The sequence below is a fragment of the Falco punctatus genome, assembly GCF_963210335.1.
Source record: "Falco punctatus genome assembly, chromosome: 8".
Classification (NCBI taxonomy): domain Eukaryota; kingdom Metazoa; phylum Chordata; class Aves; order Falconiformes; family Falconidae; genus Falco; species Falco punctatus.
In genome coordinates, this window is record NC_137588.1 from 35218516 (window position 1) to 35233322 (window position 14807).

General features: G+C 38.5%; 1 protein-coding gene across 15 annotated transcripts in view; it reads right to left on the bottom strand.

Moving 5' to 3' along the window:
- The window catches only part of NCKAP5 (NCK associated protein 5), a 245332-nt gene that overhangs the window by 123129 nt on the left and 107396 nt on the right, over positions 1-14807 (bottom strand). For all 15 annotated transcript variants that reach the window (XR_013930049.1, XR_013930050.1, XM_080399613.1 and 12 more), the window contains one exon: positions 1475-1624. Coding sequence is in view for 13 of the 15 variants with exons in the window: in XM_080399613.1 (XP_080255739.1) it covers positions 1475-1624 (150 nt within the window). In the remaining 2 variants the exon portion in view is untranslated. The remainder of the gene's footprint in view (positions 1-1474; positions 1625-14807) is intronic.

A 14807-nucleotide genomic window follows, 5' to 3' on the forward strand; every position in this document is an offset into this window, starting at 1 on the left:
ATGTGTTTTTGAACAAGCCACTGCACAACACTGACATCAGTGAGGAGACCTATTCACTGACCTCCGGAACTATATTCTGTCTCTCTATAATGTTACGTTACGTATCCAGGCAATTTGCTACAACTGATAAAGCTTGTGACGTTATTGAACAACTTTGTATCAACTGAGGACATAAAGAACTGCAATTGTCATGCTGACTGACTAAGAACAAGGTGAAGCAAACACTAATCATGCATATTTGGAAATAAAAGACCACAAGGAACCTAGAGTCATTCACCATCAACAGATGAAGCAAGACTATAGTAAACTGCACATTTATCAGAGCTTTATGTGCCTTAAAAATTTAGTATCATGTGTTTTTTTCCCAGGGCAAAATTAGAATTAATTAATATTAAATGTGTTTACTTTACAAACAGCCTAAGACTTTAAAGGAAAGAAAAACGGCACAGACTGCCTATACCTTTTGGGTTTCAGATTCTGTGCATAAATTCAAACATGATTATAACTGTTCACGTTTTACTTTTAAAAAAGTCCTCAAGAACACAAATCCAGAGTTTTCATTTGATCACAGGACAACTCAAAATAAAAATTATGATGCAAAAGGGCCTTCACACTTAACCAAAAATGTATGGGCCCAGTGATGAAGTCTTTGTTTACTGAGACGCTACATAGGCAAAATACCGCTAAGATTGCTTTAAGGCATTCACTTATCCACACCTATAACACTACACAGATACTTGAACAGAAGACAATGGCAGAAACAGTAAGTTAAAAATACGCCTTTGTACTAGTTCAAAATTATATTAAAATATGCAGGTTTATTTTTTATACATATCAAAACCCATGCTCTATCAAGGGGCACAAAATAAGTTCTTACCTGCACCTTGTCCATGTTTGCCTAACAAAAATTTAAAACTTTCCCTCTAGTTAGGAATCATCACAAGGTGCACTGTTGTGCACATCCCAAGTTTCCAGAAATGCACTCAAAATGTAGGGTGCAGTTCTCCACGTGGTCTACAAGGAAATAGATTTTCCACAATCTAGCAGTAAAAAGACCTGAGCTCTCCCAAGCAAGCAGTCCAGCAATTAAAAGTTGAACAATAAACTACAATGAAGCAACACTGTTTTTATGACAGTTGTTAAACCATCTGTATTATCTTAGAATATTAATAATTAAAATAAAACCAGTAAAACAATTTTTCTTATTAAATGGTCTCAACTGAATTAAAGTAATGTATGAAGTTCTTTTTAAAGATATCTGATGCTCAACATTAGAGAGGGATCCTTTCAGTGGTTCTAAGACTAAGCTTCTTGTTCATCCTTGGTAAATGAATCATAAAAGAAATACCCCATAAAACGAGTACAGGTGAACTGTGAAAGATTACATTTATACTACAGGGTGATTCAGTGCCAATAAATGAATGAGGCAGGGGGCAGGGTGGTCTTTTATGTGTGAAACTGTTGTACTACTTACCTCCAGAGCTTTCAAACGCTCCAATAACAATTTTGTCCTTTCCTTTTCCTCTTCAGTGCTGCTGCTTTCACTCCTTGAATCTTCATCTGCTGGTGTGTGATTTTTTTCCATGCCTTCTTTACATTTTCTACTGTCTTCTGACAGCTTTTCCTGAAATGATTTTTAAAAATATCATTACTCATAGGTGCAAATGAAGTTAAGTATGCAAATATCTTCATATCCTGCTTGTATATGAATGAAAACAAGACCGAGCAAGTTGCTAGTTACATGATTACAGTGCTAAATAAGTGGAATTATGAAGGGTCTATGAAACATGCTGCTATGCCGAAGCATATGCACAACTTAACCGCTCCATCTACTTAAGATTTTTAAAAAGTGAAACTCATGATTGTTTTAATAAAATAATTAACAATTTTTTTAAAATTGCATTTCTTCTTTAAAAGTTGCAATGAAAATTGAGTACACTAGCTTTCAATGGAAGCATTTTGCTACTGAGATATAAAGCAGTTAGTTCATTGTGGAAAAGCCAACATATGTTCATGCCTAATGTATTTCACCTTTCTTCATCTAGAGCTAATATTTGAATTACTAAATAATGGGCTAAGAACCAAGCTACCACCTGAATACTGATTTAAGATCCATGCTAATATATAACTGGAGAGAATCAAACTGACCGCAAAATTTTCAGAAGTGCCCCAGTCTATTATGAGTCAGTAAGATTGGGTTATTACTAGCTGCTGCTGTTGCTGCTGCTGAGTGGACTACGGCTGCTGAGTTTTACAAGGCGTCTATAAAAATCATAGGATTGAACAGCGAATCCTACTAACTCTATTACGCACCCAAGTTCTGTGTTGAGAGAAAGAATGAGATAGAGCAAGCAAAACATCAAGACTACAAGCAGGCAATATCCAAATATTGCCCAAAACAATAAGCATGCCTAAGAGGAAAAAAAAAGAGAACTACACAGAGGTATGGAGTGAATTATCATCTGAGTGCAATGCGAAATGTACAGTCTCTACCTTGTAAACGATGTTCTCTAACTATATAAGCACATGCACTGTAACAACTAATGAGAAGATTAAGAATGGAAAATGTGAGGTAAATCAACATTAAATAACAGTGTCAACAGGAGTCTAGAGAAGTCCCTTAATGAGCATTTAGTTTTCTTTGTGTCCCTTTTTGGTAATGCTTATATATAAAGGCACATAATTTCATGATCTTTGGGTTACTCTATAAGTAATATATATTTCCTGTAACTACTACAGAACACAAACTCTGTCTAAGCATAAAAATATGTATTTTCATGAAGAACTGATCCAGCCTGAGTAACTGTGTAAATATAACTCTTCAAGAGTTAACAGCAAGACATTATCTTAATTAAACCCCATAAACACAACTGAAATAAAAATCAACACTGTGAATCACATTTTTAACAATGTCTTCTTAAAATATTTACTAGCTTAGAAATTGACTATTACTATATTAAAACTTTAATCAAGAATCAATTTTATAAGCTATGGGCTTAATCACTGAGTACTCTTACACAAACCATGAGGAACAGTTCTCATTCTGAGCCTCAAAACATAAGTGTCAAAGAGCCATTTCACCAGGTTTCCAGCATTAGTGCTATGCTGATCACAAAGGAACCATAAATATAGTAGTTGGGAATTTTTTTCTTGCTTGCTACTCACTGGTACAACGATCAAGCATCTGTAAAAGAGCCATTAAACCATTTTCCCTTCAAGTTGCCCTGATGAGTGCATTGATATAAAACACTCTGATGAACTCAGGGGAAAAAACCTGACAAAGGTACCTCTCTGATGTAATTCAAACACAAACAATCATTTTTAGGAGAGAATGTGACATGAATTATATGTGGCTAACAATGGGAGAAAAAATAAACATCTGCACAGGGACACCTTTCCTGCTCAAACTAGAGGGCAGCAATTTCAAAGGACAGGCAGAAGAAAGCATAGGTTATGACACTTCATTACAGAAAGGGGAGTAATGCAACTTCTCAGAGTAAATCCCAGTCACCTAAAGAAGTAACTCATTCATCTTCTAATTACAAAATTGGATGAACTTTGCATACTAGTGGCACAATCAGGAATATACATCCTGTTTTATTATGATGCGCACTAGATAGCCTCAAGATACTACTATTACCCCTGCTTGAGTGTTTAAGTAGAGCTCACATATTTTAAAAAAATGTCTCTTACTGAGTAATAATAAATGAGGTTCAGTGTTTCAGGCATGGGCTAAAACGGTGGTTGATATGTCTCCCACCCTACCTAGAAAAGCTGCAGTGTAGAGGAAAACATTTATGAACCTTAGAAATTGTGCTTAGGAATGCAATTTGCTGAGGGTGCTGCCCCATCACTTTAACCAGTTCAACCTGGGTGATATACAGTAAGGCTAGAGCGGAAAATCCACCCTCAAGAAAGCGAACAGGTGCTTCTTAAATACCCTCTGGGCTTAAAGTCGGGTCAAGTAAGAGGGAGGATGACAAAGGCTTTTGGAATGACAGAATCCTCTTAAGAGTGAAAAATCTGCTAATATCAAAGGCAGCTGTCTGCTGGTGGGAGGCAGGAAGGGGCAGAGAGATTTGCAAGAGGGAATGTGTATCTCCTGCATGATGTTGATCAAATCCTACAGAAAGCTCTGGAGTGAGCATGCTGAAGGCAGCAAACAGTGGCACAGAGCCGCTTATTCTTCTTTTTCCCCTAGAATCCTGTACTTCTTGTGTTACCTCAAATAAAGACCATCTTTTGAATCTTCTGAACAGTTTCTGCTGTGTGCCTCATGTACTGCAAAATTAAAGGCAGGCTGTTTTTTCAAGCTGAATGGCAAAACACTCTCCAGGTTAGAAGTCCAGCAAAGGCAGAGAAAGTGCTATCCTGCTGACCAATGCAGTTTCATTTCTGTGAAAAGGTAACAATTGAGATGGTGCTCTGGAAGTAAGTAAGCTGGACAGGCTATAAAAAAAAGGCTGGGGGCAGGGAAAAAAAAAAAAAAAGGCAACAACCTAGCTCTTGGTGTCTCCAGACCAGTAAAAGTTTAAGTGTGCCTTAAGTACATGTGCCTGTACTACAAGAGGATGCAAACACAGCAGCCTGATGAGAATTCTATAGTAAAGGCTCATCTACATCTCTAATTCTCTGTGTCAACAAAGACACAATAAAATATTAAATATTCAAACCTTACTAAAAGGAAATTAGGATTATGCTGCTTACTACAGACCTGTTCCCACAGAAGTCAGTGAGAAACATACAACCAAGTTGCACATTGTGTAAGCTTCTCAAGCTGGTTTAAACTGTCATTGCTTCTCTGAAACCAGTAATATTTTGCAAATCCTAAATGACATCCTGCCCTGACCATTATTTCTAAGTATTTGGTTTGTTCTATAAATCAAACAAATAGTACAGCGGTGATGAACCCTTTGACCAGACAGTATAGGCCCTATAGCCAACAGAAAACAAGAGATGAAAACAGACCTCGCAGTCTGGAAACGGCAAGCTTTCTAGAATCAATGAGAAGATATAAATCACTGGAGACATTGATCTATGAAGCTGTACAATGCAGCAGCCTGATAGAGACTTATCAGAAAGCCTGGTTTTGGTTGGCTAAAGTAGGAAGTAACTATGTAATACTCCCTTTCCACTAATAAATAAAAGTAATAACACTAAATTAGGAGAGGAGGAAATCCACCTAAAATTACAAATGACAGTTTACTGGAATTTGTATAATATAAAGAAATATGTAGAATATAAAGCAAATCTTCTCCCTTCCACCTACCTTTCAGAATACTGAACAAGAAAGCGTTTTCACTGTTTATAAACAAAAGGAGTAACTACAGTGATAGAAAAGATCATACGTAAGTATCAAAAGATAAGAGACCAAACTGCCTATTTCAGAAATTACCTCTTCCTTCATCCCAAGAAAGGCAAAAAGCTGCTGACCCTCTGGACACAGCATTAGTCACGGGGATGCCTTTCCTCTAAGACTCGTCACCTTTTCAAGGAACAGGTAAGGGTCAAAGGGGACACTCAGCCAGCTGTTCCTTAAACATTATTACCTCAGAAATTATTATACTTCTAAAGTTTTATTGGTAGTACCATCAGTTGCCTGTTCTTTGCCCTTTCTTCTTTCTTAAGATGTTTTCTAGGAATTACACTACACACACCCAGAAAAAAAAAAAAAAAAAAAGGAAAAAAAATTAGTTAACTTCAGATTACTTCAATTTGTAACCATGAAATTTCAAATCAAGATGAGTAAATGTCAGATGACATGAAGAAATAAAAGGTAGCTAACGAAAATCTATTCCAGATTTTCTTTTTTTACAGTGAAAACTATGATTAGATAGTAATTGGAATAAGGTTTCTTCTCTGGTAGTAAAGACAAATACCTAATACAAAACGATCATACAGATCCCCAGGTAACTCATGTTCCAATTCTTCCTAATTTGAGATTTTACAATGCAAGAGCTACCTACTCAAGGAAGAAGCCTCGAAGAAAACAGAAATCATTAACACCATTAACGAGCACACAAGCCTCCACAGGAGGAGGCCAAGCAGAAGCAATGACAGCACAGCACCTGCCACAGCTCTCAGTAATGGGACATGCAAAGTTCTCCATGGGGGGAGGAATAACCCTGTGAACCAGTAAAGGCTGGGAGCCAGCTGCATGAAGGTATCTGTTGCAGGGAAGAGAGAAGATGGAACCAGACTCTTCTTGGAAGTGGCATGACAAAAAGATCAGATACAATGGATGATCCTTGGAACATGAGAAATTGGAATTAGATATGAGGAAAGCCCTCTCCACCTCCCCAGCCCCCCCTTTTTTTTTCTCCTGTGAGGGTGGTCATATGATTGCTGGAACAGGTTACCCAGGGAGGTTTCTGAATCACAGAGATATTGCGAAGTTCACTGGACAAGTGGCTATAATAACACAACATAGCATAATCTAATCCTGATACAACTGGATCTGGACTCTGCAGTCCATGATCATGAACAGCAATCTTTCACAAGGACATATGACAATATTCTGATTGAACCAAACAAGAATTAAAAAAAATCAAGATCTCTGAAATGCGGATTTTCCCTATGAGTGTTGGATGACATGAATTACTTGTCTGGAAACTGATAACTAATAATTGGAGATGACACCTTTGCTTATAGAAGCTACAGATCGTTTTCATGAAATAAACACAAGTCCTCCAGAGAAGTGAAGTGTTTCAGATATAAAGTTTCCTCAGATACAAATGATCTCTATGTCCACTCTGAGTGACAGGTTGTGAGCCTGAGAGTTGGGTTTTTTTCTGAACTCTTTTTAATTCTTCAGCGTCTGAAATTTATTAAAAACAATTGTTTTAATGATTACAAATTCAAATTCTCCTGAGTCATGCCTGCAATTTTCCGAAACCACACTTTAATCACACATTTAACACAAGAATAAAACATATGTAGGTTATATAATTAAACGGTATTTATGATTTCTCATAACCACTTATTTGAGGAGAAAAACCTCAAAATGGTTCACAATGTAGTTATAAACAGATCCTATACGGAGGCAATGGTAACAGGAATCCAAGAATCCAGTCAATATGGAACCCACACTAAGTGGCTAACTCAGCATCTCTAAACATTATTACTTTCCATGGCATCTCAGGAGCTTCCACAGGACTTTCTAAATAAGATATTTACTAAATAATTATCTTAGATTTCAGTGACAATTTGCCGACCCAGGTGTGCTACACTACACTTCTAACACCCTTTCCTGCTATAACAAAAGCAGATTGTTAACCTCGAAACCCAAACTGCAGTTTACAAATCCATATGTAGAATTGTTTATGTATGCATTGGTTTTGGCTGGGGTAGAGTTAATTTTGTTCACAGTAGCTGGTATGGCTTTGTTTTGGCTTTGTGCTGGGAAGTGTTGTGAATCCAGGGATGTTCTTCTTATTGTTCACCCAGAGCCCAGGGCTTTTCTGCCCCTCACCCACCCCACCAGCGAGGGGGCTGGGGCTGCACAGGGAGCTGGGAGGGGACACAGCCGGGACAGCTGACCCCAGCTGACCCAAGGGACATCCCATCCCAGACGGCATCGGGGTCAGCATATACACTGGGGGAAGGTTGGCTGGGGGGCTGCTGCTCAGGGACTGGCTGGGCATTGGTTGGGTGGTAGTGAGCAATTGTTTTCATTTGCATCACTTGTCTTAGGTTTTACTTCTCACTGTTACCTTCCTTTTCATTACAATTTTTTGCATGTTTTATTTTATTTCAATTATTAAACTGTTCTTATCTCAAATGAGTTTTGTCACCTTTACCCTTCTGATTGTTTCCCCCCCTACCTGCTGGGGCAGCAGGGGGGAGTCAGCAAGCGGCTGTGTGGTGCTTAGCTGTTGGCTGGGGTTAAACCACGACAATGTAATAACGAATTGTGAATGTTTTTTCTTGCAAGGCCATTTTATAGTCTTGATGTATTCTTAGATGATGTACTTTCAGTGTTATTTCCACTGCAGACCTCCTAGTGTTCAGCACTATTCTTCACTGCGCGTGAGCGATATGAAATGAGTATTTCCAGACTGTTGATGCAGATAAAAACAGTAGATGAGGGTTTCTTTGTACTTTCATAAAAAAAAACAGCCTCGAGCTACGCACAAGTAGCTCACTCTAACTACACAAGCTGAAAAAAGGCAGCAGTTGTTCCAAGGACTACTAACTTAAAATTCCAACAAGGTTAAAATTGTTTTCCAGTGGCACCTTGCTCTCCTTTCTCCCCCACCATGGCCTTTTTTTCCTTAATTTTAATTACCACTTGTTTACTGCAACTCAGTCCCTCTTAAATATGCCCTTTGAAATTTTGCAGTATCTTCTGATATGCTTTATAACCGATCTCATTTGGTGAAACCTGAGATGTGTGAAAGACACTTGTATGTTAAGTCAGAGAAATGTGAACTGATGAATTCACAAAAGTGTTTCCTGCAAGATGCTTGAGACAGGAGTAGTCACTGATATCACTGTGACCTGAATACGTCTGTTCTATCTGCAACGTTTTTTTCTGGATTTTCTGTATTTGCTAATGGGAATCCCATTAAACACCATGACCCAGGTCTGAAACGCTCCCCCCATAACTGGGCAAACAAGTTAGAATGTAAAAAAAAAAATTTACATGCAACTAGACAGTGCAATCTAAGTAATCTCTGAGTTCAGGGCTACAAAAATGACTTCTGGTTTTACCTTGCTTACTTCTATCTATGTATTCAGCTGTTTTCTCATGCTTTATTTCCTTCCAGTGGAAGGATCGGTTAAAATATAGTTTTGCTTTAAACAGCACATCAGCAAGTGTAGTCATATTTTTGTTTAGCTATCAGCTTTTGTTCAGAACAAGCTGACCAAAATTGAAGGAAAAGAAAGGAATGCTCGTATATCACAAAATTTTACAGAAACATCCCAAATTGTTCACAGTTTAACATTACTGTTGTCAGGAAAACCATATAAAAATCTTTTTTTTCATCTCTGGATTTTACTTACAAAGTGAACAGAGTGAGCAGTACCATTCTGTAGATTAAATACATGTGATGGATAAGAGAACAAAGTACTTTATGTTTCTGGTATTAGCCTCCTACCACTCGCATATCAATCCAAGTGTACTACATATTATTCTTCATTCAAAATGCTCCTCACTAGTACAAGCTATCACCCCTATTGAACAGTTCTGCAGCAACATTAATAAATTTCCTGATGATGCTTTTATTGGCTCTTCCATGCATCAGAAACATGTATTTTTTTGAAAAAGTTCAGATCAAAAAGGGCTGTAAAAGAAAAAAGCCTTCACAGTGAAGTTAACTGTACTTATCAGTTCAGTAAAAGTAGATGGAGTTTCCTGTCTTTAGGTCCCCAGCTGAACATCAGTCCTGGATGTCGAAGTAAACTACGCTAACCTCGTGGCCAAATATTGCGGTTGATACCATTCTGTCTTTAGTGAATGGATATTCATCTATCAGCAGCACCCTTGCCTCTGGCACTTCATCTGTCAGAAGTGAAATCAAAGACTGACCATTCTGGAAGTGACTCTTCCAAGCCAGGTTTCAGGCACAGTGGTGGCATGGCAGTATGGCAGTAACTCAGTGTGTTGTTCCTTTTCAAAATGGAAGATTTCAGCTACACTGAATAGAAAAGTTATAAGCAGAAAAAAAATATGTTCTAGAAGCTAATGCCTTCTTCATATGTGTATATATGCTATTATGAGAAGAATATGCAGCGTTATTTTTCATGCAGATATTCTCTTAAAAAATGGTTCATTACCGTACCATACTTAAAATAATCATCTTTCCTCCCAGGAAACCTATATGCAGCATTTAAACTTTCCTAAAGGAGTTTGTAAGTATTAAGTAACTACACTTGACTAAAGTGACAGTATTAAAATACCTACCTTTGACTGAAGTACAAACAAGCCAAACTATTCTGAAAATTAAATTCAGTAAATTTTATGTAACAGCAATTAAGGCAATAGAATTACTCCAGATTTAGATTGCTAGAAATAAGCCAATTTTCCTTCCCTTTGCAGCCCTTCACTTTTTTTCCTTTTTTTTTTAAATAATGACTTTTCACTACTTGGATGAAGGCCAAATTACTCTTTTTAATGGAACGAAAAACTTTTGAGTGAATTTTTTCCCCCCTCCCAGAAAGTCTCCCAAGTAGTCATACTTTTTGATCCAGTTTTCTGTAGATTGTTTCTTTAGGGAATACCAAAAAAAAAGGCTTTAAAGGACCTACCTGAAGATGAGTATTAACTATTGTTTTGGAATGACAGCAGCATATTAACTAACTAGTTCTTACCATAAGCACAATTGCACAAGCTGGCCTGTGGGATTAGGACAAAAAAATTAGTAAACTATTAAAAAAAACAGGTAACTTTTTGCAAATAGCAGGAAATAGTTTGTCTTATAATATTGTCAGGAGAACTTCTAAAAGAAGCTCAGAATGCATCTTCACACAAAAATAAAATGCAGGAACAATCATTCTGGATCAGACCAAAACTTCAGCTTTTCAAATATGTTATTACAGTTTAGAGCAAATGTATTTAACTGAAATTAAAAATACTTGATCATCAGTGCATATTCTTTCCAAAACAAATATATTGAAATACAAATATATTGGTAAGGGCATTCTTCTGTTAAAATTCAGAGAGAGAATGTTTGTGAATACAGCATATTTTTTCCCCACAGGAAACAAGCACAATTTTACATTTTTTCAACTTTTTAAAATTTAAAATATAGCACTGCTTTCTATTTGAAAACATAAATTAATCACAGTTCAAAATTCAGAGTGAACAATATCTTTTATGGAGATGTGGAAACAGGGACCGAGCAAGTGAGTTGGCCATACATATGACCCAACCTTGGAATACCAAGGAATACAAACCATTTTTTCAACTTTTCTGTCCAAACACTTCTTCCCCTGAACAGCTGATTGCTGCAAGTTGTCCCTATTTATTTCTTACTCATTACCCTTACTCGGGAAACACAAAGGATTTGATAGATAAAAATGCTTCTTTACTTGACTGACCCTCTTGCCCAACCAGAACCTCTTCAATACCAGCCCAGGATGGGCAATGTTGCGCCAGGTCAACAGAGCACATATGGATCCTCACAGGGACGTGGACAGGCTACAGATAGGTAAGACCCCCTCATTAAAATCTTCTTTTGATCAAGAGCCAGGAGACACATTACAGACCTGGGACCTCTAAAAGCTGTTGCCAGATGGGAGATGACAACAACTCCCTGGGGATCTCACTGCCCTACTGAGAAACAGAGTGGGCCTGGAAGTGGCACTGGGTGCCACGGCAAGCATGGCACAGCAGCCCTGCAGGCTGGCCTTCTCACATAGCCAAAGCGTGGGCTGCCCTCGGCCAGCGTGCCTGCACAGCCCTGCGGCTGGTAGCCCCGAGCTGACCTGTGTGAGGAATACGTGCAGATACAGAGCAACATCTTTACATATGAAGATACCGGCATCTCTCCAAGCAACAGATAGATTACCTTAAAAGTGATATCAGCTATAAACTCCCGGAGATTATTCCCGTCTTTTAGGGCTACCAAGCAGAGGCATTTTAGAGCCATACTCTTTTCTCTCAAATACATCCCCTGAATCAGAAAAAAAGCAACCAGAACACCACCATTATGTCAAGATTAAGGCTGCAGACAACCTGTTGTGCATAAATGGGAAGTCCCCGTATGCATTAGGATGACCTGTATCAGTTAGGCTGTGAACCACATCATCACCCTGCTTTCCAGAGACTGTCTCTGAATCTCCGTTATGCCCCTTTCATATGTATAGGCTTTAGGCAATGTATATAGGCTGACTTTTTTAGATTCATTCCAGGAGTAAGAACTCGAAGAAAGTCATAGCAAAGCAGCACTATACTGCAGAGGAAAATCTAAACGCAGAATTACAATTGGTATAATACATAATAGTACCATAGAATCAGTCACTCTTCACCTCTTGTTACTGTGGATATATAGAGGATTCTGGGAAGGAAAGAACAGCTTGTTTTCTGAGAAACTGGCACACAAATGGCACGTTTCAGTTATGAGACTTCGTTGTGTTAAATGTAAGTCCATTGCTTTGTTACTGTATTACAACAATCAAAAAGAAAACTATTTGCACATATTGTCCTTGGAACAAAACTGTAATTTTGAACATTGTCTGAGGAGCACCATCCACCTCCTTTGGGGGCAAGAATCCAATCTTAATTTAGTTAAATATGGGAACAAATATTTATCAGAATCTTTGCACAGTAGTGGAAATCTACCAGAGAAAAGCCATAAGGAATTTGTTGTTACTGAGCTAGCCCTGCATTTCTCTGTACGGAAAAGCAGCCCAAGCAAATGCTTGTGTCCTTGACAGCCCGGGATTTCTGGGGGAGCTCCCAAGAGTGTGGGTGGCTCCTCTCCTGTCCTCTGGGAGACACAAAACTGCAAAGCTTTGTCTAGTAATGTTCTCCATAGCAGCTTAGGAGGCCTGGTTGATGCAGTCTCCTGTGGGCACTTCCAGTCCAGTGATATAAGTTTAATTTTAAGGATATATTTCCTCTTTCTGCAATGGAAGTTAGCATTAAAAATCCAACGTGGATTTCAGCTGGGGAATTCAGCTAGTGCCTTTTTTTCAATTCATGGCCATGCCCCATCTATAAAATGTTACATATCAGTGGCCTGAATATTAAGCTTCTGTAATTTTGTGTTAAGATAAAATTGTATTGCCAATAGTTACAGTTGTGGTGTTTTGTTTTTTTTTTTCTCATGAAAGAGCTGCTGACACCAACGACCATGCAAATTAGAAGTGACAGTCACAACAACTGTTCCACATCTGAGTCTCAAAGCACGCAGACAAAAAATTGGGTTGATCTGGCCAACAATGCCACCTGAAATGTGCCTGTACCACTTATGTAGTCACACCTCTCTGACACCTGCTTCAGAAAGCAAATGGCAAAATGCTCCAGACTTCATGACTGAGAATTAGAAGTCTTGTAAGACTGGAATGATTTTATCCTTGGTGTTGGAAGTTACCAGTATTGAGTCTTCACAGTTAAATCTTTTTTCTTAGCTGTGGATAAGGCAGGGACATGCACACATATTTATATCCAGCAAGAGGGTGGGAAATGAAACTGAAATTCCTTATGTTCAAAGCCACTCCTCCTGTAAAGCTGTAGCGTGAGTTCATGATTGCACTGGTGGTGTTGCCTGGCAAATGGGACAGATGTCCCCCATGGAGCTGTGTGCCATTCTTCTCATGGTGCACACTAAAGCCTAAGAAATCTCTTCTGAAGTCAATTACTTCTCAAAATCTCATCATCCCTCCACAGCGACAAAAAAAGCAGAGCTGAACCACAGTCACAGCTCTTCCTCAGTGAGAAGAGCCCATCCAAACGCATCGGCTGCAATTGCTTAAACTGTCTGCTACCACTTGGATGTCCAGTGTAGTCACATGGGTGCCAAAATGAGCAGTGGAGTAAAAATGGAACAAGTCACACCTCACTTAAAAAAATGTAAGGATTCAAGCTGCTCTTCACCACTGCACCCAGGGCCAAAGAAACCTGCAAATACACCCTACTATTAAAGCTACCTGTAACCTCTGTTGAGTCTTTCAGCCAGACTTCTCTTGGAGTCAACTCAACAGCACTGAACTCAGTACAGGGATCATTCCCCTTGACAATCCCCTGACCTCATTATTCATGTTGTTCCCCTTCTGAATTTGTATAATCAATCTCTGAGGACCTGCACTGTCCAGCATGATGAAAATCCCTGCTGCTGAAAAGTAGTCTAGACCATGTCAGCTGGTAAACAAGCAGTTAGACACTCTGCACTCGCACAGAACCTGAGGGATGACTGGGCCAGTGACATAAGATGGGGTGGGATTCAGGCTGCCTACAACCCAGGATTTCAGTTCCTGCTGATGAGAAGAACAGAAAGAATTTGGAGTGCAAATCTCAAAGCAGCACAGTGTGGTTCTGAAGAGATTACAGCCCCTACAGTCATGAGTTTTTTCATATGAATTCATGTCTCAAAATCCCCAAAGTCCCAACAGCAAAAATTCATTTCCATACTTTTTAATACAAGACAGGACAGCCCTGCTTGAAGACCATCCAAGCTCCACTTCAAAACTGATTCTTTTTCTATTAGAAGTGTTCATATGTTAAACAAATTCCTTAGGAGAAATAAGCCTTTTTCCAAGTTTACCAGGAAATGTGAAACCCCCCTTTTTTTTTTAAAAAAAAAAAACAACTAACTGGCTCTGTACTTATAACACTTCCTGTTGCCACAGAAGCAGCAGTTTATATATATGATGATGTCTTAAATATACTTGAGACTAAATGATAAGTTGTTATCCTTTTTTTACAAACAAAGGTTAAAGATGGACAGATAAAGTGAATTTGCCCAAGGAAATGGAGAAATCTGTAGCAAATTAAACAATCAAAATGTAGTCTCGCAAACACAGTACTGTAAACAGAACATCACCCTTCCACTCCAACGTGACTGCACCATGTCTGTCCTGAGCTTTAGTGCACATATTGACAATTGTAGAATTATAACAAATCGTGAACTCAGAACAAACTCTCTTCCTCATTCATTTCAATCACTGTACACTGACATGCAGTCAAAAGGATTTTAAAAAAACCTTGAAAGTCTTTGAGCTATCTGTAATCAGGTAAGACTCTACCTAGTTATCCAGTATTGTGATCAAACAAGAAAGAGACTCTGGGGTTTGATATCCAAATCACAAGGACAAACATTGGAAGGAAAGTCTGTGGGCTGCTTGTTTTAATGTCTTGGGTT